We start from the raw sequence: 24644 nt of genomic DNA on the forward strand, positions 1-24644 counted from the left end.
AGTAGGAAGGAGAGAGAAATCCAAGCTGTTGTCATTCTTCTGGGAATAGCGCCATCCAGGAGAGGCAGAGGGAGGGAAGTTTTGTACTGAATAGTCATATTGCATGCAATTTCTGAGAGGCATTCTCCAGCTGAGTCCTTGAAAGATTGGCACAGTAGGAGAGACAGATGTAGTGGCATCAAGATAACCTTATTAGCCCACCAAAGATTTTCGTTAAAAGTAATTTCCCATTTGGATTTGTCTTTGTCATGTGAGTCTGATGTGTAACCTGCTTCTTAGTGTTTGCTACACATCTCTTGCACCAAAACTACTGACTGTGAGCACTGTGGCCTTCTGCTCAAGAGCCTGGTGTAGCAAACTCCTGATTTCAATGCACGCCAGGTATCAGCTGTCACACACAGCAAAGCTCCCCTCCTCTCCCAGAGCCTGCTGTTAACATGTGGGAAAGCCTTACACAGGAGCAGCAGAATTTGAACACTTTTGAAAAATACATGTTATATTAAAATACATGGGGCAAGAAAAACGAGGCAGCATTCCTATTAAAAAAATATTTATAAGGAGATGCTTTAAAACTTGGACTATATAGATGTTTTCTGTAAAGCAGAATGGTCTGTAAAAGTTTCAGACAAGGCTTTTCAGAGCTCAGTCACTAGCTTATTTTTTATGTAGCTTCCTAGAAGGAAGAAGTAAAAGGTTTGTTTTCTTCTATAAAACAACCACACAGAGACTCAAGTCAGGTCCTTTACCTGGTTAAAGCATGTTGTCCTCCTCAGCCACAAACCTTGGTGGGCTCATGTCCACTGCCCAGCCTGTCACAGTAGGAAAGGTTTCCACTGTGTTAGATAAACCCAGTGACCCAGGAGTTACCTGTGATTCCAACATTGAAGAAGTAGCTACAAATAAAAAAGATAAGATGCTCAAACACAAGACTTAGATCATAGCAGGAGACAATGTACTTAACCTTTGGAGCAGAAAAGAGGAATTGAGTAACCATTCTTTTTTTGCCATGTGCACTCCAAGACAGATGGGCCTGGTCAAAACCAGGGACTAGTTCTTTACATCCACAGTGAATTGCTCATGAAGTCCAGCAAGGTCACTGACAAGGTCCTGTACCTGTGTCAGTGCAGACTGGGGGTTGAATGGATTGAGAGTAGCCCTGTGGAGAAGGACTTGGGAATGAAACATTATATGGGAGCTGGCAATGTGCACTTGCAACCCGAAACCCAATGGTATCCTGGGCTGCATCAAAAGAAGTGTGGCCAACAGGTTGAGGGAGGTAATTTATCTTCTTCCAGTCCACTCTGCTGAAACTTCAGCTGGAGTATAGTATCCAGCTCTGGGATCCATCCAAGAAAGATGTGGACCTGCTGGAAAGGGTCCAGAGAAGAGACATGGGAATGATCAGAGAGAGGGTGAGAGCTGGAGTACCTCTTCTATGAAGAAAAACTGACAGAGTTGAGGTGGTTCAGCCTGGAGAAGGCTCCTGAGAGACATTTTTGTGGACTCTCAATATATAAAGGAGGCTTATAAGAAAGATGGGGAGAGACGTTTTACCAGGGCCTGTAGGGTCAGAAAAAGGGGCAACATTTTTTAAACTGAAAGAGGATAGGTTTAGATAGATAAGAAATCTTTCACAATGAGAATGGTGTGAGACTTGAACAGGTTGCCCAAGAAACTTGCATGTACCCCATCCCTAGAAATGTTCAAGGCCAGGTTGGATGGGACTTTGAACACCCTGGTCTAGGGAAAAATGTCCCTGCCTATGTCAGGGTTGTTGGACTACGTGGTCTTTGATGGTCCCTTACAACCCAAATCATTTTGTGATTTTGTAAAGGTGAAGGTTGTCTTGTCCCCCAGTGAGTTCTGATTTCATAAGTCTTTACCAACATTACTGTCTGAAAATATCCTTGCTGTTCACGTCTCTCTAATATTCTTCTGGCAAAGTTGTTTGCATGCCTGTCCTATGGGCAGGAGAATGACCCAGCACAGAAATAATGTCATGGGATGAGGATTTTAGCCAGCTAAGTTCTTTGACTGAATCACAAAACAGCCAAGCTGAGAGTTTTGTCAGTGCAATGAAGGTCAGTGTGTGCTATGGACTTAAGACAGGAATTAATAGACTTAGGATCTAGGGAGAAGAGATGGGAAGAAGATGCCTAGGAGGCAGGAATACCCTTAAATTAGTGCTGCCATCAAAGACTGTCCTGTGAAAATACAGCTGGAATCATGGTAAGGCAGGAGAAAGGCAGCAAGAGCTGAGAGACAAAGCTGAGAGACGTTCATTCCAGTTTCCCATGCAGCTCTTGCATTGATGCTCTGCCCAGAATCCCTACAAAGAAAACCTTTAAGAGCAGAACTCACACAGCTCTCTTAATAACACATCTGATGTGTGAAGCCATCCAGTATTCACATCTCTTAGATTTTTCTTATTGCTCACTAAAACTGAGTGCTATATATGATCTTGCTTTCCTTGGACTTGTTGGTGTGCCTACCAGGAATGAATGTTGGAGGAGTGCAGCAAAGCTGCAGATTGCTCTGGCTCAGCATTTCACTAGCATTGCTTTAGAAGATGGCTGTAAGCGGTTAGCCTTCTCCGTTTGGATTTAATTACTTCCAGGGCTGAACAGGATATCGCCTGGTGATGTTTTACTATGCTTGGTGATGCTATACAAGTTCTAAACTGAAATTTTCTCATCCTTAGGGTAAAAAATTTACAGTTGGAAACAGCCAATTTGAATTTGAAGCTTCTGTTGATGAGTCAGATGAAGGAAAATTTTCATTCGTGAGTAAAGAGGTAAATGAGAAAATATGATTCACCTACGAAATATGCTCAGTTCTTCTTCTTAACTGTTCCAGTAGCCACATGTGTCTAGAATTATAAAGGTAATATGTGTTTCCCTCAGAAAAGAAAGTCACCTCTGATGGAGATTCTCCTTTGGCAGTAGTAGTCAAAGGCAACACTTTTGGCTCAGAGCTCCTGAAACCTCCCCTCAAAGCCCTCAATCTTTCTCCTTGATTTCTCTACCTGTGTAACCCATGGAATTATTGAACAATCTTTGGAGGAATTTGAGACCACTACTGTTTTATTCTTCACTTTTTATGCAATCTAGTGAAATCACTGAGGATTTCAGTGCTCTCCCTCTCCACATTCCAATTCATTACCTTTCCCATTTTGTATCTGTAAAATGGGAATGGTAAGAATGGTAACAAAATGCTGTTGCTTGGCTACCTAGTAGTTATGCTTCTTTCGCTCTTGCTTGTTTTACTGAGAAAGGAAATAATATTTTAAAAATAGTCTATTTTCTAAGCTCAAAGTTTGACTCACAAATGTTATGCTGACTTTAAACTTTGTCTTACAACTCACCAACAGTAGATTTGAGAATTAATGAGCATTTATGCATCATCTGTGCCTAGCACAAAGCATTTGCCTTATAAAGCCTCTGTATTTTTATTTGTTCTTGTTTCCCAACAATTCTCATTGCTGCTCTTTCAGCATGAACAGAAGCTCATGTCTTGGAGCATGTGAACCTTGTGATTTGGCTGTAAAATGAGGAGGCTGCACTGCAAAAGATGCAAGAGATTTCCCCTCCATGTGGTGCAAGTCTGCTGTGCCCACAGAAGTAATGGGGCCAGATGGTGTGGGAAGGGAGAACTCAGCAGGGTCAGCAGCTATACTTACTGCCTCTGAACAGTACTTTTGCTGCTTTGATACTTATAACCAAATGTAAATTAAATTGATGAAAAGCGAGTATTCAGATATTGCTGTCCCTTGGTACTTGAAAATTCTGATTGTGAAGGATTAGGTTCATTAAAACATTTTTCTATAAATGTATTTGGCCAAGATGAAAAAAAGGCCATAAGGCTTGGGAGAGTTTCTAAAACCTTCACAGGTCTGATTTCTGAGAATCATAGAAAATGCATGAAATTAACTTTGCCAAATGAAGGTATAAATATCTTTATTATGTGATCTTTTCCAGTTCTCCTATAGTGCAAATGAGACCCTACAACTTAATTTATCCATAAAAACAGATAAAGTCAAGATTGACAGCAAATTGATGGGTAAGTATGAAATATGGGATTAAAGGAGATTAATTACAGTACACAGAAATCTATTCCTCCATAATTTGGAGACTTGTTAGTAAGAATGTTTGTGGGTTTTACTGGTTTGGGTGAAACAATTAAATCTGACGGATCAAAAGTTATTAATACTAAACTAATGCATTAAACATCTGTGTTGTCAGCAAGTTTGCCAAGTGACACCAAGCTATGTGGTGCATCTGATACACTGGAGAGAAGGGATGGCATCCAGAGGGAGTTTGATGGGCATGAGAGATGGGCCTGTGCAAACCTCATGAGGATCAACAAGGCCAAGTGCAGGGTCCTGCACGGGGATTGGGGAAATCCCAAACACAAATACAAGCCAGAATAGGCGCTGAGAGCAGTCCTGCAGAGCAGCACTTGGGGTGAAAAGCTGGACCCAGCAATGTGTGGATGCAGCCCAGAAAGCCAGTCATACCCTGGGCTGGATCAAAAGCAGCATGGCCAGCAGGGCGAGGGAGGGGATTCTCTTCCTCCACTCCACTCTACGCTCATGACACCCCATCTGGAGTGCTGCATCCAGCTCTGGGCCTGCTGCTTAAGAAGGACATGGACCTGTTGGAATGAGTACAGAGTAGGAAGGGCCACAAAGATGATCAGAGGGCTGGAGCACCTCTCCTATGAGGAAAAGCTGAGAGAGTTGGGGTTGTTCAGCCTGGAGAAGAGAAGGTTCCAGGGAGACCTTATTGCAGTCTTTCAGTACTTAAAGGTCACTTATCGAAGGGATGGGGATTTAGAATCTTTTTTGCAGGGACGGTTGAGATAGGACAAGGGGTAATGGTTTTACACTGAAAGAGAGTAAATTTAGGTTAGATATAAGGAAGAAGTTCTCTACAGTGAGGCTGGTGAAACACTGGCACAGGTTGCTGTGCTGGTTTCAGCTGCAGTAATTTTCTTCACAGTGGCTGACACAGGGCTATGTTTTGGATACCAGAGAGATGGTAGATGCCCCATGCCTGGAAACACTGAGGTTCAGGTTGGATGGGCCCCTGTGTAGAATCACAGGATCACAGAATATCCTGAGTTGGAAGGGGCCCACAAGGATCATCAAGCCCATCTCCTGACTGTACACAGGACTATCTCAAAAATCACTTGATCTAGTTGAAGATGTCTCTGCTAATTGCAGAGATTTGGACTAGGTGACCTTTATAGGTCTTTTCCAACCCAAAGTATTCTGATTCTATGATTTTCGAGATTGCTTTTGCTCTGAAGTGCAATCTTAATAGCAAAGCCTCGCCGTTCATACTTACTTAAGTATTTTGGTTTGGTTTTTTTTAATAATCTTTTCCTTTCCACAATGAACTTTCCTCATCAAAGGGCAGAAAGAGGATCCTTCTCACAGCCACTCATATGGACTTCACCTGAAATCTCATCTCCTAGCTGTGTGTGTTGGCTAGCAATCAGGAAAACACAGAAACATTCAGGGTGTTTTCATCTTCTTACTGTATTCACTTATTTCTATTAAAAACTAAATTAAAAATTATAGCACCAAGACTTGATCGCTGATAAAAATCTCTTTATGAATATAAATTTCATTTCTTTTCAACATACAGTAATGAAGCAATTATGTCTGTAAGCCTAGTCCTGAGCTGAGGTAAGGAAATTCCTTCAAAATCAATAGAGTAGTATCTAGGAGTTGATACCTACCTTACACACCTTAGGACTGACATTTAAGGCAGAATATTGCAAAAACTATGAGGCAACCCTCTTGTTACTTGAGTGATGAGTCAACATCAGGAAAATACTAGTACCCTAAGTAATTTCCTCTGCTGATTAAATCTTCAGACCATATTTTTCCAGCTGTACAATACTGAAATTTATTCCCTTTCATATTGGCAGCATGAACTATGTTTTTTAGAAGATTTTCCTTATGGCTCTGTGTGCAGTGTTAAAAGAGGACCTGGCATGAATGGTACAGGGAGGTCATATTACAATCTCACACTGTCTTAATTTCCATTCCAGTCGTGTCGGGTTTAAAACTGCAAAATTTTGTCCAAATATTCCCAACATCTTTTTTCCAAGTCAGGAAAAAACATTTAAGAAAAAAAAAAGGTAGTTATATTATTAAAGAAATGTTATCATTCAAATGGAAATACAGAGCCCTTGCAAGAGGGGAATTGAAAAATTATCAACAAATGTCTCTTTTTAGTATAAAAGGTATTTTTTAAAATCCAAATTCTTTCTGACTTTCAGATTCCCTTGCCATATGAAATCCAGAGTGGAATGTGTTTTTATGCATCTTGAAAAGAATTGGCTTTGGGTATATGGCTGCTGCTGAGAAGCACCTTTGAACCTGACAGTGAAAGAACCCTTTCTTTGTATAGCACTCAGTGAATACTAAGTTATGATAGCATTTTTACATCTCAAGCCATCAGGGGTTCTGAACAGTGTGAAATCCAATATATCCCTTTTATCCTTTGTCCTTTTTATCAATGATATCACAGCTGGTATCTCAAGGTGATGGATAAGAGTCTGAATCTAATGAGTGGCTTGCTGCTGGTACATATAATGAGCTGATCAGTGAACAAGGGGAGTGGTAAATGTTTTAGGGCCGTGGCTTTCTTCATTGCATTTGTGCAGCTGGATGTGAGGGACATCAAGACTTTGGAGCAGTGACATTGTTTATTGAGGGATGGAATATGAATCCCTGTCTAGCCAATGAAGGATAATAAAGTAATTCAGTAAACATATTCCCATGCTGTACATGGTGGCCATGTGGTCATCTGGGTGGGAAATGCCAGGTTTAGGAAGTCAAGGGGAAGATTTGCTCAACAATATTTCCTGTTCCCGTGTCTGTGCAGTAGCAATCTTTCAGAGTGCTGGAATAAGAACCAATCTGGTTCCTATAGAAGCAATTCATAGCATGGAAACTTTTCCATGCCACTGTGCACAAAGCAAACAGCAGCATACCAGGGCTGTCAGTCTGGTGCTTTTCCCCAGCCCTATGTCTACATCTAGCACACGAGTGGATAGCTGACACACGAACTGCAGGAAATATTGCTTCGTTTATGTTTGTTGCTCAGTGCCTTCCATATTTGTGTGCTCAGTTTATGAAGCAAATGATGCTGTTCCTGCTTTGTGCTCATCAATTCCTTGGAAATTCAATATAGAGATTGAATCAAATGGAGTCTCTTTCTCACTGATTCATTTTTACAAATGCCAAAGTCCCTCACTTTTGCATACACCTCTAATGATGTATTCAGCTGATTTTCTGCTGATAAAAATACTTGAAATCAAGTGGATATGCTGACTAGACATAGGAAGGGTTAAAATCAGGCTTCATCATTGATTTAACCCTTCATTGTAAGAGAAAGAAATAAAACCTGTTATTGTATTAAAGACTAGCTGTGAAACTGAATGCTGAGGGTTTTAAACATAAAGCATTCAGACAAAAACTGCCTGTATGGGATTACATGTTCTCCTGCAAGTGGCAGAGACTAGCCAAGATTTGGGCATCTGCAATATTGTTCATGCCTAGCAGGGGAATAAGGCCACTGCTGAAAAAATAATGGAAAAGTAGCATTTTCATTTTACGTTTTCATTTCAGTAGAAATCTGACATGGTAGTCTCTTGGAATTAGATTTCAAAAGCTACTGCTGCTGCTGCTGTTATCTAGGAAGTTACCAAGTGTATTGAAATATTAGTGACTGGAGGGTGTCCAGTGTCCTTGGACACTGCCAGTGTCCTTCGTAGAGTTCTGCTCCTCTGAGAGTAAAAGCTTGTTTGAAATAAAGTTTTTTAGTGGCCTTTACTATATGCATCTCAAAGGGATTTACCCTTGTCCACATACTTTCCTATGTTTCCTGCATCTTTAAATATGAACCTCGTTTGAAAAAAATCCAGTGTCACTAAGGCTACTGTTTCTTGAGATTACTGAAGGGAAGGGGAAGTGGAAGATGTTGAGTCTCTGTCTTGTATACCCCATTCCCATCTGTAAACACATTTAATTCTTGAAAGAGCACAGGAGGAAACCTAAAAAGCTTTCTGTTGTTCTGGTAAGTTAAGTTAATTTACAAGACTCAAAAATTGCCAGAGCCTCAGTGGCAGAGGGTGAGAGGCTGTGTGGCCAGAAATATAGAGCAGCAAAGAGTAGAGAGAAGCAGGGGGAAAAGAAGGAGCAGAAAAGCAGGGAGCAAGATGTTTTCCTCTTTACAATAATCATCTCACCTGTCCAGGGAGGCACAGCACTCACATGCTGGGCAATCTGTGCAACTTGCACATTTTCATTAGAGAAACGTGGCATATTTTCAGTCTGTTTTCTTCTGGGCTGGTTCTCAAGTGCATCTCCATATGCTTTTTTGCAAGCCCAGGCTCTCCTTGTGGTGTTGAACCACTGAGGTATGTCTCAAGGCTTTGCATCTATTTGGGAAAATTATTTCATTCAGTGACTGCACATCACGCTAGAGATTGATGGGGGCCAAAACAAGCTTAGTGTCTGGGACAGTTGGTCTCTGTTTCATCAGTAAGAGAGAGAAGACTTTCAGACGTGATTTCTTGGCTCAGAAAAGCTAGAACTAAACCCCACTACAGAAGGAATGAGGTGTACATCAGGATGACAGTTCAAGACAAAAGGGAAGACAAAAGCAAGAAAATAGAGAAGAATGAAGAAATGCAGAGGTATTAACTTGAACAAAGGCTAACACTTAATAAAGTGTTAACTTTCTATTTGGTTCAGGCATTAGTGGTGATTATGAAAAGTCCCAAACATCCTGGAAACAGCCTACAAAGGCAGCACTCTTCCTTTAATTCTGCAACAGGGAGAGGTCCCATGCCAGCTGATGTCTTCCCCTACTGACACCCACGCAGAGTTTATACCTTCCATATCTGACTTAGGATGCTCCAGGAGGACGTGATTTTTGAATTAATCTTTGAACAGCTGTATGTGTTATTGAGCTCAGTCAAAGTAAGGACTTTGTACTTGAACGTTTTGACAGTGTGTCTTGGGGTGACTTTATGATGTGTATCCCATATCACTGCTGAGTGACAAAAATATATTTGGGGTTTACTTGATAGTAGTCATACTCTACAGATGGATAAATGTCAGGTTTTTTCATAGAGGAAAAATACAATTTTCTGTCAGCATCATTCAGGGGTTAAGTACAGACTGTACGTATTACTCACGCGACTCCACTGAACTTTATACACAGGGTTAGTTTTCCTTCCTAAAGGACACTGAATACCCTTGAAACAGAGATAAATGTCTAAGTGTGTTTGTTGTTCATCTTTCAGTGACTCTGTACAACTGCTCCTACGGACGAAGCGACTGCAGCTTATGCCTTGCTGCCGATCCCAACTATAAGTGTGTCTGGTGTGAAGAAGATGGCAAGCCCAGCAAGTGCGTGTATGAAAAACTCTGTCACGCTCCCCCCACCGACACGTGTCCTCCTCCAGAGATCACTCGTGTAAGATTGCTTTTTTTTCTCTCCCCACCAGTGTAATATTTTTCAGGAGAAAGGAGCCAAGCAAGCTCATACTGAAAGGCAGGTTTTTCCTAGGGTGTTAAGTAAGCCTCTGAAAGAGCTGAAAGGAAATAATGTCAGTAGTGATGTGTGAGAGATTTGTAAAGCCTCAAAATAAGAGACTGAATGGAGTCTTTGAGCCTCCTTGTTTTTCAAGCCTTGTCCTCGCTGTGTCAGAAGCCAGGCTAGCAGTGCATGCTTAAAATGTGGTGCTTGATTCTTGCATAAGAATGATTAGAATAGCACGGATTTTTTCTCTCATAAAGTCCTTTCTACCTGAAATGAGTCTGTAAGAGAGGTTCACTGCTCCTGGAACTACAAGTATATAACAGGCTCATTTACAAGCTTCAAGCTAGAGTTTTAAATAGTATTTATTAAGGGAGCAGATTGTTTCTGCGTCACAAAATGTTTTCCAGGTGTCAGTGATATTGTTCAGTCCACACCAGCATCAAACCCAAAGCTGTAGGAATTGAATGTAAGAAATCGGAGAGGCCATATGTGCACCCCTGACTTACTCTGTAGTTGGAGCCTTCACACAGGGTCAGGGAAGATTGTTTCCACCTTCATGGATCAGCAGGCAAAGAAAGTCATAAATCCATATCCTTTTCAGAAACAAGCCAAATGCTGCTTTTATGGGCATAATTGTTGAGAAAAGAGTGATACATGCTTCCGCTGGGCAAATCTGAATTGCTGCAGTAGTGGTATCAGTACTTCAAAACTCAGACACATTGTTTGATGAGAACATATCCCAAGCCATTACAAAACGTGGTAACTGTACGACAGAGGTTGGGAGTTGGAACAGGGATGTCTCACTCAGTAGGAACTGTGTGTGAAACCTGTGGCTCAAACTGGTAGAGACACTGCAACCCTGGAGGCTGTGCCTACTGGCAGACCTGCAGTACATGGGGGAAGGTTGGCCATGAGGGTAAAGCTAAGACGAAATGGCTGTTAAGCAGTTGAAGACTGCCAAGGAAGGTAAATACCCTGGAATCTCAACAGAAAGTGTGGAGAAGAATACTTGTGTAATACCTGTGCCCAGGTAAACACAATTTGAGAAGAAAGGAAATGGAAAATTAAGAAAAAAGTGTTTTCACCTGGGATACTGTTTCTACATTCTTTTGCATTAAAAAACATACTGAAATATATTAGGTTTTCAGAGCTCACATTAGCTTTAGATATGAACATAACATTTGGAAACAGCTAGACAAACAGTTGAATAATTTTTCAGCTAGTTTGTTTATGGGTTGAGTGCAAATGGACATCCAGTGGGCAGAAGTTTAGGAAGTTGAAGCAGTGGGAAAATGGAGCAAGTGATTCTGGAGCTGGGCTACGCAGCCAGCAGAGGCAGCCATTTCTCTGTGTTCAGACTTGCTTAGACCTAAGAGACTGATTTTGATGGAGCAGACAGTGAAGTGCAACCTCCCTTGTCTTGATGGCAAACTTGTGGCCCTCCAAAGCTGAAGATCTGAAAAGGTCCTGCTGGAGGTGCTCCCAGCATTATGTAGGAAAGCAGGTTAGCCTTCCAACAAATATTCTGAATTTAAGTACCTGTCAGGGCCGTATTTCAGTCTGAGGAGTCCACTGCAATGGCAGGATCTTCTCTGTCCTCATTTTATTTGCAAATTACTCAATAAGCATCAGCCCATGCTGCAGCACCCTACCACGAGATGCAGTAAGGAAAATCAAGAGAATGGAGGAACTTTTGAAGGCACTACATGGGGCACTGTGTGTTAGGAAGGTGCACTGCTCTGCTGTGAACCTAAAGGGATAAAATCATGGCAACAAAATGCTGGAAAAGCTCTGTGGAAGGACTGTGAGAAGAGTGCAATCCATTTGCTTTTCAAAATCACAGTACTTTAGTGGAGGAAGCAAACTTAAAACAGAATAAACACCAGGCAAGAGTTTTGTACATAACAGTCTGCCACAGGAGACATAAAATCTGTAACTGTTGAATACTAGTTCTGAGCTAACAGATGATTGATTAACATTAAAAAGTTGCATAGCATGTTTTTTTGTATGTCCTACAAGAAACATCTGCATTTCATATGTTGCTAAGTCAAAGTAGCTTTAAATAATATAGAAGATCAATGTAGTCACTGCAGTATTTAATTTTGCTTTTTTTTTCCCTCTGTCCCTCGTGCAAACACAGATTGAGCCAAAAACTGGACCACTAAGTGGTGGAGTTCTTTTGACCATAATGGGATCTAATTTGGGAATAAAAGCAGAAGATGTAAAAAATATAACAGTGGCAGACAAGGAATGTCTTTTTAAAGAGGAGTTCTACTCTGTTTCCACAAGGTAATTTATGGATGCTTTCATAAGATTTTAGAAGAAAAAATGAACTTCTGTGCATTTTCAAGAAAAGAGGATCTTCTCGTGGTTACAAATGTTACCATTTCAAAAAGAACTAGTGTGATATACCTGCAATATTTCATAGTAACATGTCTGACTCTTTACTTAAAATTTTTATAGATTGTAACAGCAACAAATTTACAATGGTGTACTACCATCCTGCTTCTGATTGAAGTTTTTTCCTTACTTGATTGAAAAGCTTTCATAAACTATTACTGTATGTATATCAAAACTATTTGTTTTTAAATTAAAGGCATTCTACATGTACAATCTAGTCATTATGACTTTGCTAAATCTGAACTACAATGAAGACAAGCATACAAGATTTATGGGAAAGCAGGCAAAGAAAGAGGAAGCTTAAATCTGTTTAGTCCAGCCATAGAGTTTCTTTCCTGGGGGCAGGGAGGGAGCCCAGAGTTCAGGTTTAGCTGTATATGACTAAGTTTCATCTCAAAGCCAACAAGTCCATGGGTGTTGAAGTGCCTAAGCAGGTTGGTAGATGTTTTGTGGATTACTTGTCACACTCTTAAGCAGTGCCAAAAATTAAAACAGAATGCCTAAATTCTTCTTGGTAGGTATCTAGGTGTTTACTACAGATTATATCAAGCTTCTAATTTCAAGAGGGAAATACCCTTTTGATATTAGCTGATGAAAAGCATAGCAGGAAGGTTCAGTAGTAATGTTAAGAGTAATGACATATTTTAGGCGGTGTGATTTTTCTTTCATTCAATTTTGAAAGCTGCAATTGAAACCTTGGCTTTCTTTCCCTTCTTATAAATTAACGTGTAACACAGTAACTTTTTGCTATTCCTGTGGCATGTTTTGAAAGGGACTTTGAAAATGCCTAAGTGATTTTTTTTTTTTTGAAAAATATTTAACTTTAGTCAATGTGTGGACCAAGCATTTAGAAGCTTCCCACGCCTCTAGGACTGAAGAAGCTAAAGAATAGCTGTTTATTTCTTACTGCTTCCCAATTTTATTGCCATCTCTCCGGGATTTACATGTACTTCCAATCCACAGAATTACAAACTTTTTTATGGTCATCTTTCTCCATTCCCTGTTTTCAGTGTTTGCAAAAGCTGCACTGAATTGCAACACAGTCTTACAAGAATTTCCCCATCCTCTTGGCTTTTTCTAAAGCTTTTTGATATTTTTAAATACATGGAAAGGAGCCAGAACTGAGATGACTGGTTCCTGGTATCATAGCAACATTACTGGTTTCCTAAGTTCTGGCAGTGTAGTAATGGGTGAGAACAAATGCAACTTGCATCATGTCATTTATCAACAAATTAGTGGGTTTTGAAGGATGTTCTCGACTAGGGAAGCCTTTAAAAAGAAGTTATCAAAATCTTCAAACAGATATCTATAATTTTCTGTCTTTGTCTTCCTCTGTTCTTTTATTATTAACTTTTTTTATAAAATTAAATTAGAAAATAATAAAAAGTGCCTTGTCTGGCTCCCCTATCCTTTTGCAGTAAAATGCTAGTCTTTTTAGGAGACAGTTGCTCCCATGCACAGCAAGATTTAAGACAGTTAAGGGTGCTTTCTGGCTCTGCAGTGATTTAATTGTTGGCCTTCGAGAAGTCTGTTCTCATTCTTTGTAGTTTTCCATTAGTAATGTGGGGGAAGGGAGGTAATGCCAGCGCTGGGGAGGGGAGGGAACTTTTCCAATTAAAATCCCTGCTACGGTGTTTCCCCCACATCCCCCAGCCCCGGCCCCCGACTGCTTTCCTTCGCTTGACATATGGTAAAAATTCCTCCAAAGGCACCGTTTCCTGTTTCTGCCTGACATGAAGATACAACTTCCAAGAATACAGTAGAGAGATGATGAGGAACAGGCTCAGGCAGCCATACACATGCCAGGACATGCAAGAATTCAGAGAATTTTGTCCATTTGCCAGTACCCAGGAAAAAAGTCTGGAGTGATCTGCAGAGGGACTTGAAAATCCTGTTATTATAAGTCTCAATTTAAGTACATTATACCCAGTAATTTGGAGTCATTGAGGGTTTTTTGCTACTTTGGGATTTTTTTAAGCAGTCATGCACTGCTTAAGGAAGAATAGCAATAATCCTGGAGTGAAAGAGCGACAGAAATGAGCAGTGATCCTCAGGGTGTGTCCTATATGCAACCGTCTGACTGAGCAGGCTGCAAGCACTATACACTCCTTATCTAACTGTATTATCAGCTCTCCATTAAGTATTCGTCCCAGTTTTCAAGTGTGTCGAATCCTTATTGCCTTTTCATGCTTTCATTCTGTGGTTTACCTGTTTGAAATAAATGTTTAAACATCCTAGCTATCACTCAGCAGCAGTGTTAGTTCTAAGGCAGTGTTTTCTTGGCCAGTGTTCCTTGACCTCTGATTTTGCATGTGTTATCTGTGAATTTATTTTCAGAGAACAGTAATTCTGAAGGGATTTTGATCATAGGTGTGAAAAGGCAGTAGTTTGAAGCTGAAAGGTAGCAAGATGCACAGCAAAATTATCAGCAGTTAAAACACACAAAATTATAAGACAGCTGGTGATCTGATGTTTGCTTAAAGGAGGTGGGGGCTCCTTTGTGGGTTTGTTTTTTTTTAACATCACAAAGTCCACTGTAAATCTTGTGTCGGGTTGCAGAAGTTCAACTGACTTATGGGCTGAATTTGAGTCTTCTGCAGAAGGCACTTCTACTAATGGACTGCTAAAGTTGCTGTGTACAGTGCTCAGGTTTCGGTTTTACCAGCCTTTAGATAGATGAGCAAACTATTCTTGGGTGGTTTTGCTGGAAATCTGAGGCAGCACTGGATTACATTGTATAGGATAAAGCAAAGTTGGCGCTTTTGCTGGCAGTGTGTGTGGTAGGTCACATATATTGCATTGGTATTGCAGCTGTTACTTCTAACAGATAAGCTTACATTCTTTCTTTTTAGGATTGTGTGTCAAGTTGGACCAATGAATGAACCACAACAAGGTCAAATTGAAGTTAACATCAATGGAAAATTAGGTAAATCACCAAGTGAAGTTTTGTTTACATACCAGGTAAGTGCAATTTTTTAGAGACCTGTTTTATACTTTGTGCATGACTTAAAGTTAAGCACAGAATCGGCTGTGTTTGTCTTAGTCTTTCATCAATAGCACTGTCATTCAAGAGTATTAGAAAACACTTAATTCCATAATATATATATACAAAAGGTGTACCAAAAATCAATTCTGATAAATAGATACATAGTCTAGGATGATGATGTTTGCCATTCAAAACAAAGATGTGGTAGAAAAGCAACTGGAATAAACCTACTCATTAATGATGTAATATTTCTTCAGTATCACTATTAAATAAAAAAGAAGTCAGCATTGCGAAAAATTAGGTATTCTCCAGACACATGGTGCACTATTTTAATCACAATATTTAGTCTAGGCAATGTTTTTAATTAGAAGAATGGATGCAGAGCAGCTGAAGAATAAGTAATGAAGGTTCATTAATTTCTTTAATAATTTATTTCATTCAAAAGTATGGCATGCAGAGCCACAGACAGCATGATATGTGTTCATATTACTTATATGCTTTGTTTTCAGTGTGACTATGAAAGAGAATTTCATTTCCATGTTAATTGCTTTGCTCTAAATGTGGCCCTAGCTTATAGCTCGTCTGGCCTGTGGTTTTAGCAGCAAGCAGTTTTATCTGTGTCTATGAGGTCTTCAAACTTTATAAGATCATGTGATAGTTGAGAGGTTTAAATAATATCAGTCCCCATACTGATACTTAAAATTACACTTATAAGCTATAAAACTATAAAACATAACTTGTGTGTTAGGCTTTTATCTTCTCCCTTATTTAAACTTCTGTCTCATTAATTCTTGATGAGAAGTAAAGGAAAGGAGTCAGCATTAAACAGTGGAATAAGTCAAGAATGACATTTTACTGAGAAGAGGATATTCTTGTTTTCACAAAATGGGCTAGAAGTGGGTTTTCTATAATTTCCAAGCAAATACCTCCTCTCTCTGGTGATACAGCTGCAAAAAAACCCTACCCTTTCTGCTTGAATATGTCATCTGTTCCTTTGCGGAAATACAGGTTATGATCTTAACCAGAGAGCAACAATATAATCTGCCATGTGTATGTTTGTGGTCCCTAGGACATAGACTATGACAGTAAGCCCTACGTCAGATTTTGACATGAATCCGTTGGGTATGTTTTGCACCAGTTCTCCCATCCTTCTGTGTATAAAGATTTTCTCATTATTTTCATGGAAAGGACATAAAGTTATTATAGAGTGGGTTGAAATGTAAGCTGAACCAGGCAGGATTCAAAGCCTGTCTTTGGACTTGTTTTGGTGTGATTCCCTGCTCAGCCCATCTGAGAGGGACCTAAGGAGCCACTGCTTTTGGCCACTTCAGGGAAAGATTCTTAATTGCCTATCAGGGAGGTGCTAGGAAACGTAGCTGTGCACCAGAATCAACTAGGTGGATGTTCCCCTGTAAGTACAAGAGTCCCTGTGTGTCAGTCTCTGCCTGCATTGAGGTTACTGAAAAATCAGATGCCTAAGCCAACTGCTGATAAAGAGCACTTTTATTTACTGCAAAAATCTTTCCATGTGGACCCTATTTACAGTATGTGAAGCAATGACAAGTAATACAATTCAAACTTTAAAATGGTGATACTGGTTTCTAGTTTCATTTCTCTTTATTCCACCAGAAAATGAAGCCAGCTTTGGACTGCAGTAGGATTGGAGTCAGTACAGGAGCGTCACATTGATGTGCACCTCTACAAGTGTGACACCAATGCTTTGGCGTGAGAACAGACAATCAGAGCAGATCAGAGCAGACAGTTGCATCAGCTAATGTTGGCTTAAAAGCTTCAATCTTGTTTCAGTGCTTTTGTCAGACAGTTCTTTGGTGACTTCTCTCAGCAGACATGCAAAATCTGTGCTTTGTGTAAAACTTCTTCTACTCAGTATATACAAAGGAAAGAAAATAATCTTCTTTCCAAGAGCCCTCCTAAAACAAATTTTCTCTTATGTATTTCCCTGTTTCTTTGACACATTGGATGGCTACCCTTCTGCTGGTAACTACCACTGTTTTCACTGTGAGCTCTGGACACTTGAAGCAGAACAGCTTCATCTTTAACAGTGACTATTCTAAATGCAGTGTGTGGCATCACAGGGCAGAAGTGCACAAGGAGACACTGGAGATGCTCATCTGGTGTGTCTGTGTACACCAGAGGTATCACCATACGCCCCACTGTCTCAGCCTTGTACATGTGATTAATATCTACCACCAAAAGCACTTATCAAGTAGATTGGGTATAAGGAAGAATTTTTTATATGACAAGAGTGGTGAATCACTAAAAGAAGTTGCCCAGAAAAGCTGTATCTGTCCCATGATTGGAATTGTTCAAGGCCAGGTTGTATGGGGCTTTGAGCAACCTGATCTAGGAAACAGTGTCCCTGCCCATGGTGGGGGGGTTGGACCAGGTCCCTTCCATCCCAAACCATTCAGTGATTCTATAAGTAGTACTATATTTGGCACTTGTTGATACCCAGTCTGAATGGTGTGATTTATTTTTAAAGGTGGATTGATGAGAATCAATAGTCAGAACAATTTGGGGCTCAGACTCATGCTTTTTCCCCTGTCTGCCAGCACAGAATGTTTCAGAAGTGACAAATGTGCAAGACTTTCATGAAATGGGTCAAAAATCCAGTTCAGAGGGAAGTCATGGTTTCAATTTAAAATTATTTCTGAACAAAAATGCCCTGATCCACAAGTGTCTGTGCTATACAGTAAATACCTATATTTGTTGCATAACAGGAGGAGAAAGCTTTATGTCTCCCTACCCACCACAATTTCTCTATCCAACCTGAGTGCAGTTCAAGTACAGTCCCAGTAAAATTAAATTCTGATAACCCAGTCATCCTCTGCCAACATTTCTATTGTTTCACTATAAGAAGGATCAGGCAATAACCATTCTCCTGTTTAGTGAAATAGAAATTAACTTATAATAAATTTTAATATTCAGCTATGCGTTACATCTGGAGCACTGACAGCTTGGCTGGTCTCTGAGCAGGTGGAGCAGTAACATGGCTAAAGGCCAGTCCTGCCTTTTCATTTGTTGTTAACTTTATCTGATTTGCTTGTTACTATGGCAGTGAGAAGCAGTCTCAAAAGGAGTTAAGCTTTTCCAAGGGATATGGCCCAGGTTTGCTGGTCCCACACAAGTGCTGATTCTTTTCTCAGAACACCTCTTCTTTAGACTCAAAGCACCAGGACAAGAGCTTGCAGCTGGTTCTGGCATCTCCAGCATCTGTTTGTCTGAACAACTTTGTGAGGTTTAGGCTGTGCAGGTTAAAGAGACTATAGGGTTTCAGAAAGCTCAAATAGATCTAAGGTGGTGAATTTAGAGGTAGAACTTTGCAAAAGTCTAATACATTCCTGAACTGGCTTGGAAAAAATGACTTCTTGTAAACCAGGAAGTCTGTTTACCTAAACAAGATGAGATGAATAACCAAAAGGAGGAAGAAGGGAGGATAAACTGGAGTTCGACCTGAAAACAAACATCAACATCACTATTCATCATACTGGAAGTTTGAATGTGAAATGAACAGCACAGTTACATTTAACAAGGTGCACTCTTCCACCTTAATCTACTCTACTTGGCAGTTTCCTCTTACCTGCATCCATCCTCTGCTTTGCTTCTTTATGTTTGAAGCAATTGCACTGGAAGCCCTCACCAGGAAAGTGCCTCAAGGCTTTCACAGCGGGTTTCAGCTCACTCCTTGATTTTTCTCCCTGAGTCTTTGCCTCAATACATTCAATTTACACTGTACCTGGGGGCTTTGGGTGGGGTTTTTTGTGGGGAAAATTACATGCTTGTTGCCATTATGATTGATGCTGATAAACCACACATCCGCAGAAGTCTGGAATTGCTTCCAGAGGATCTTATTTTATTCTTAAGTCCTGCAGTACATATTGTTTGTGTGTCAGTATGCATGGGGGACAGGAGAACTCTTGGATAGCTGAGAGTTTTAGTGAAGTTGCCCCTTTTTCATGCGGATATTGTTAGTCTTTACTCTGTATCATCTGAGCCATGCATTTAAATACATGTCCCACCATCCAGTGCTCATGATTCTGCTTGAGAGCTGCCAGTAAACACTGGCTGTATGATAGTGCAGACTTTCCAGTCACGCATGCTTCCGTTTCTCCACCAAACCCGTCAGCAAAGCTCTGTAGTCTTTTCAGAAAATCATGTGGTATCTGCCTCATGATAAAAAGATGCTGCTTTCAGGCCAAAGAATAAGCTGTTTAACATACCAGCCCTTTGCATAAGAGTCCCATCCACAGCGGGCAACACACAATGTGCATTGCCAGGCAAATGCTCTGCCCGGGCACCTGGAGTGCCTGGGAAGCATTTGTTCAGCTTACAGGATGTAAGGTTTGGACAAAGCAGCCCCAGAAAGGCAGGACTCAGCTCATCTCTCTGCTGTTGCAGAAATAACCCAGGAACTGACTTGTGTTATGGATACTGTGATGAGGCGAGCCAGCAGGTCAGGTCAGCCACTGTGGTGAACACCAGGCTGCCAAGAATGTGCAGTGGAAATTCTCTGGTTGAATATCCTGTGAGTGGGTGGCTTGTCTGAAGAAACAAGAAACAGGCTCCCTTGAGTCTGAGAGAGGAGGGAAGTGGAGGGGGAAAGAAGTTCCTAATGGCTTGAGTTTCCCATTCAGAGGTCTAATTTAGCTCCTGTGGTTACCTTTATGGTCCATTAAATGACATTTTGACCTCCAAGAAGCTGGTGAGTGTCTACAGCACTTCGTGGACTATGCCTTTTATTCTTGTGTGCATAATATGCAAGAGTTCACAGAATAATTTGGCTTTCAGTGTGAGGCAGATAATTTTGGTAAAAAATTGCTTCTTCTTCAAGAGCCAGAACTTACTGCAGCTGGAACCTGGATGAGGAGAGGGAAGAGTTACTTGTGAAGGAAAGATGGATGTGATAGATGCAGAACAACAACATGGCCTGTACATTTGTGAAAATCTTATCCACATCTGTGTGTGCTGTCATCAGGCCTTGGAAACAGCATCCCTGTTTTCTGCTTGTGTGGAACCACAAGAGCCCATTCCTACTTGTGAAGAAATGCACTTGCATCAAAGGCAAACCCCCAACTGGAGGTCAGTGTCTACAGGAGCCAAGAGAAGGGAGCTTAGGTGGCTTTGCCATTTGCTGCCCATCATGTCCGTTTGAACACCTCCATCTGCTGCTGGTTTCCCCTTGTGCTGCAGCTGGCATCTCTCACACCATCATGGGGACATATTCTGACACCATCATCTTTTCCCTTCCCAGTTGTCTCTCTGCTTGTGATCTGGCACAGTTGTGTTTTTTCCAACATCCCCCTCTGAAGCATAGACTTCATGCCAAGGTTTCCATGCATCTCTGTTTGGCTCCCCTCCTCTGTTGCTGTCCAACTGTTTTTCAGTTCCTGGCCCTTCTTGTGATCCACCGGCAGCCTTCTTGGAGGTTTGCTGTTTCTCTCTTTGATTTTCTGCTTCAGTGAAGGATAAAGGGCAACCAATTTTATGTCAGTGATCTAGTTCATGGTCTAGAAACTGCTTACCACAGATGGGTACTATAGTAGCCAGTATCCTTATTTACAGAGTCATGTTCAGGAATTCTCCTGGGAAAATGAAACTTTGTATAGATGAGGTTGTGCTTGATGACAGACAAATGGAAAAGCAGAGAAATGGAAAAAGAAGACATGCAGAACTTTGGTGATGCTCCATGGGTGTGCACTCCTCTTGTTCTTGGATACTGCGCAAGGGACCAGAAGTGAGTTGGCTGGACATGGACAGTGCAAACCAGGAAAGCTGCAGCGCAAACAGAATGAGTGAACAAGAACATGAATCTCTCTGGAAAATCCAGTCCCAGATGTAAGATGGGTGAGCAAAAAAGAGGCTGGGGGAATGGTTCTCTTTTAAACCTCCATGTCTTTAATTGCAAAGAAAATTGTGAAGAACCAGGGAAAAAAAATTAAAAGAAGCATAGGAATAACCCCACTGCTAGCCTGGTAAAAGATGGGCTTTGATTTGACACCAGCAGACCACAGAGATTTAAAATGCTCGGAGCACTCTGAAAGAATTTTCAGACTACAAAAGGTATTTTTTTATTAAAATAGAAGTTAAAAAATCTGAAGAAATAAGATATCACCTTCCTAACTCTGCAAAAAGACTAATTGCTACTCATAAAATATTAAAGATTTAAAAGTTCATTCTAGATTAATAAACAGGATGAAAAATGTAAGAGCTAAATGCGAATGCTCAGAGCACCTACAGTAGCTGTGTAAGAGCAGCAGTCATGTACACTGCTAATAAGCAAGTTCATGTCTAAATGTGATTGTAAGTGGAACAGACATGGAGATAATTTACCCTCTAGCACACAGAAAGCATGAAACTACAATGAAAAATATATCCACATTTCTGCAAACAGATTTTTAAGTAGGGGGCAAAAGATACAAACAAAGCAAGCAAAGAAGAGACTTCTGGCTGTGATGAAGAAAACAGGACACTGGAACATGGCCTGAATGTGAAGTCATATACATACTTGGGCCAGTTGGAGCTTTTTTGTCAATATTTTTCATTGGGTTTTTTCCAGTACTGCTGTGCTGATGAAGTAAGGATAAGACAGTGGCACACAGGAATGGAAATGCCACGTAAGGTATTAGATTGGTATTACAAAGAGAAGAAACAAATTTGCTACTACACATACTAGCATTATTTGAATGTTAGGTACCAAAAGCAATGTACAAGTGGCGTTGTCTCACTGCTTGGAGCAGAAAACCGCTGCTTCCAGCTAAACCATAGCAACAGGATGGGTGCTAACCACAGGTGTAAAAGCACAAGAGGTAACCTATTGGTATCCTTCCAACAAGGATAATAGCCTTGTGGATATCAAAGAACTGGGAAAACTGCTTATCAGTTCAGGAATACTTACCCAGCAGTCTGGTACAACATGGAAAAATTGGGTTGCAGGTGGACTTTGAGATCTTTAACTCAACATTATTACATCTAGGTAGGATTTAAGGAAGGTTTAACTGTAAAGTGCTCAAATTTCCCATGACAAACAGATTAAAATCTGCTCAGACCTACAAGCAAGAAATCTTGTTTAGATCAAATAATTTTTTCAGGATAAATCATGCAGCAGGGAGCAAGTTACACCTGGTAACAAGTTGGACTAAATGATGATTGAAGATCACTCCCAACTGAACCATTGTATTGAATTTCATTCTGAATAGCATAGCTGTGGATTTGCATAGGTTTTATGCAAATCCACTTTCTACAAACACAGGGCATGATCGTGAGAACAAAAGGCAGTGGGGAGTCCTGGTGGCACAAAGTCCCTCTGCTGGGAGACGGCTTACTAGACTCTGCAAAAACCAGGCCACTGAACAGCTGACAGACATTGGAACAGGCTTTTCAAACTAGACTATCAAAAAGCCCACATAATGAGGTAGCCTGCTATTGCAGAAAATATTTATGCTCAAACATTAAACCACCTGGAAGACATGAACAATATTTTCCTGGTGAAAAAAGAAGTATAGGCCTGAAAAAAACACTCCTCCATTTCAAGTAAAATAAGAAAAAAACCGTAATATGTTTGAATGATTTTCTACACTTTAAGGAATTATAAAACAAGGGTTAAATCAGCATTTGCAGGGTTGTATAAATTTTACTGTGTCCATGAGAAGTGAAATATTGCCAAGTCCTCACAAGGGCTGATGTTTTCCACAAGAATTATTACAGGACTGCTACAAATTCCATACAAGACACATTATCAAATGTTCTGTTTAACATCATAATTGCCCTGAACACTGCAGTGTGATGTTACAGTGATGTTATAGAAAGTGTGAGTTCCCCCCGGTGTCTTCTGATGCAGCCAACAAAGATCTCAAGGTGTAGAGGGCTGAAGAAGAAAGCAGGTTATTTATCATGACAGCAGGTGTACTTCTGATTCAGAGACTGAAATGACAACAGGGCAGAAAGAAGGAGAGAAGAAATCCTTGAGGGGATTTGGAAAAAAAATAGCATCACTGATACCGCAGCACTTGAGGTTGGAGGCTTATCAGTCCCATTTGTAACAGTTGAACATTCAGTATTGCTCAGGGTCAAGTTCAAATTAAAGGGCCTTCCATCTTGGTAAAAGCAGCATTTTTATTATCCCTCAAACAAGGTTTGCACTGATAGATTTACTGTCTGCCCCTCGTTTTCCTCTGCAAGGAGAAGGAATCTCATGTAGGACTTTGGTAAACAACATAGACCTGTGGGTCAGGTGCAGCTTTGCCAGACTGCATAAGATAAGATGAGACTAGAGCTGGCACCTTCCAAGGGTCTGTATGTGTCTGTCTGACTGGTGAGTACCATGGGAAGGGGCTACCTTCTCCTTAGGAAACAGTTCTTGTGAAAGTCTTGTATCACCACGATGGCACTTCTTCAAATTAACTTGGCATTGAGTGAAATATCATTCTCCTCCTGATCCTATCTATCTAATTGCATTTTTGTAAAATGCTTTCTGGTTGAGTATTTGTATGACCCAACTTTTTTTTCTTTATTGGTACTCCTAAGAAGACCGCCAGGTGGGCCGATGGAGCTTTGTTCTTTTAGCCATCCACGAATATTTTAGAGGAGCAATAAAACTTATTCATAGCACATTGGTTTTGCAATAAAAATAATTATGTAAATTGTTAAAATTCTTGATAATTTATTTTAGCTGCTTATTTTTTCTGGCAGGTCCTTAAGAGGAAGGGAAAGAGGGAAAATATGAAACAGAAAATAGCAAGTTAAAATTAATCAAATAATATTCCTGCCAAGTTTATGGTAACAAAGTGTTAGCAGTCATGCTGAAGAATTCCTCTGCACACAAAGCATTGTTCAGCTTCTCCTTATTAGATCATTTTTATGAGGCGTCCACATTATTTGTTCCCTGGAGAGCTCCTGGTATTTGCAGAATTACTTAAAATGCGTTAAATATGAGTATTTTGAATTAAGTGCTTTTAAAATAGTCCTTTGAGGGACAGCTGCAAGATCAGCAATTAAAGACAAAATAACAGTTAACCATAACCATTCCACCTCCTCTTTGGCCACTCCCTGTTTCCAGAGTGGTTCTTGGCCCCAGTTTTCCATTCAGCCTGAAGTGCAACTGAGATGTGTCTGCACAACGGATGCATGAGGGGTGGGTGGTGAGCTCTCCTGTCTGCTGTAGCTGGGCTTTAAATTCCAAGAGGTGGAGTCTTTCTAAGAAAAAGAAGAAAAAAACAGTTTCTGTGGAAAACAGAACAGAGGCTTGTTTCATTTCCCCCTTACAGCTGTGTTTTTCAGAGACAGCTTTGCTGTTACCCCTATATCCCTATTCCTAGGGAGACAAATGTAGGCCACCACTAACAGGTCCCCCAAAGACAATGATGCTGAGTGATTAGACTTCAAGTTTGTGGCTCACTCCGTATTTACTGATTGTTGGCTACAGAGACAGCTGAGCCCTGCCAAAGGGACCCATCAGATAAGCCAACAGAGCTGTAACAGGGAAATTATTTTACTTTTTTGCTAAGAGAAAGGAATATGGTTGTCCAGCTGAAATTCTTAGCAAGCTTCCTTTCATTCGTTGAGCTGAGGTTACAGACAATAGTTTGTGTGATGCGTCAGAAATTTTTTTTCTTTCTTCGTTTCCTAAGCCTATGTTTAAAGGCTTGCTTTAAGTGGTTTCTTATTAATTTCCT

General features: G+C 40.5%; 1 protein-coding gene across 1 annotated transcript in view; it reads left to right on the plus strand.

Annotated features, from left to right (window-relative positions):
- Positions 1–24644, plus strand: part of PLXNB2 (plexin B2) — a 242723-nt gene that overhangs the window by 182935 nt on the left and 35144 nt on the right. The window contains exons 13-17 of the mRNA XM_082281111.1: positions 2702–2794; positions 3978–4059; positions 9328–9500; positions 11707–11855; positions 14819–14927. Of these exons, the coding sequence (XP_082137237.1) occupies positions 2702–2794; positions 3978–4059; positions 9328–9500; positions 11707–11855; positions 14819–14927 (606 nt within the window). The remainder of the gene's footprint in view (positions 1–2701; positions 2795–3977; positions 4060–9327; positions 9501–11706; positions 11856–14818; positions 14928–24644) is intronic.

The sequence above is a fragment of the Coloeus monedula genome (genome assembly GCF_965178545.1).
Source record: "Coloeus monedula genome assembly, chromosome: 4".
Classification (NCBI taxonomy): domain Eukaryota; kingdom Metazoa; phylum Chordata; class Aves; order Passeriformes; family Corvidae; genus Coloeus; species Coloeus monedula.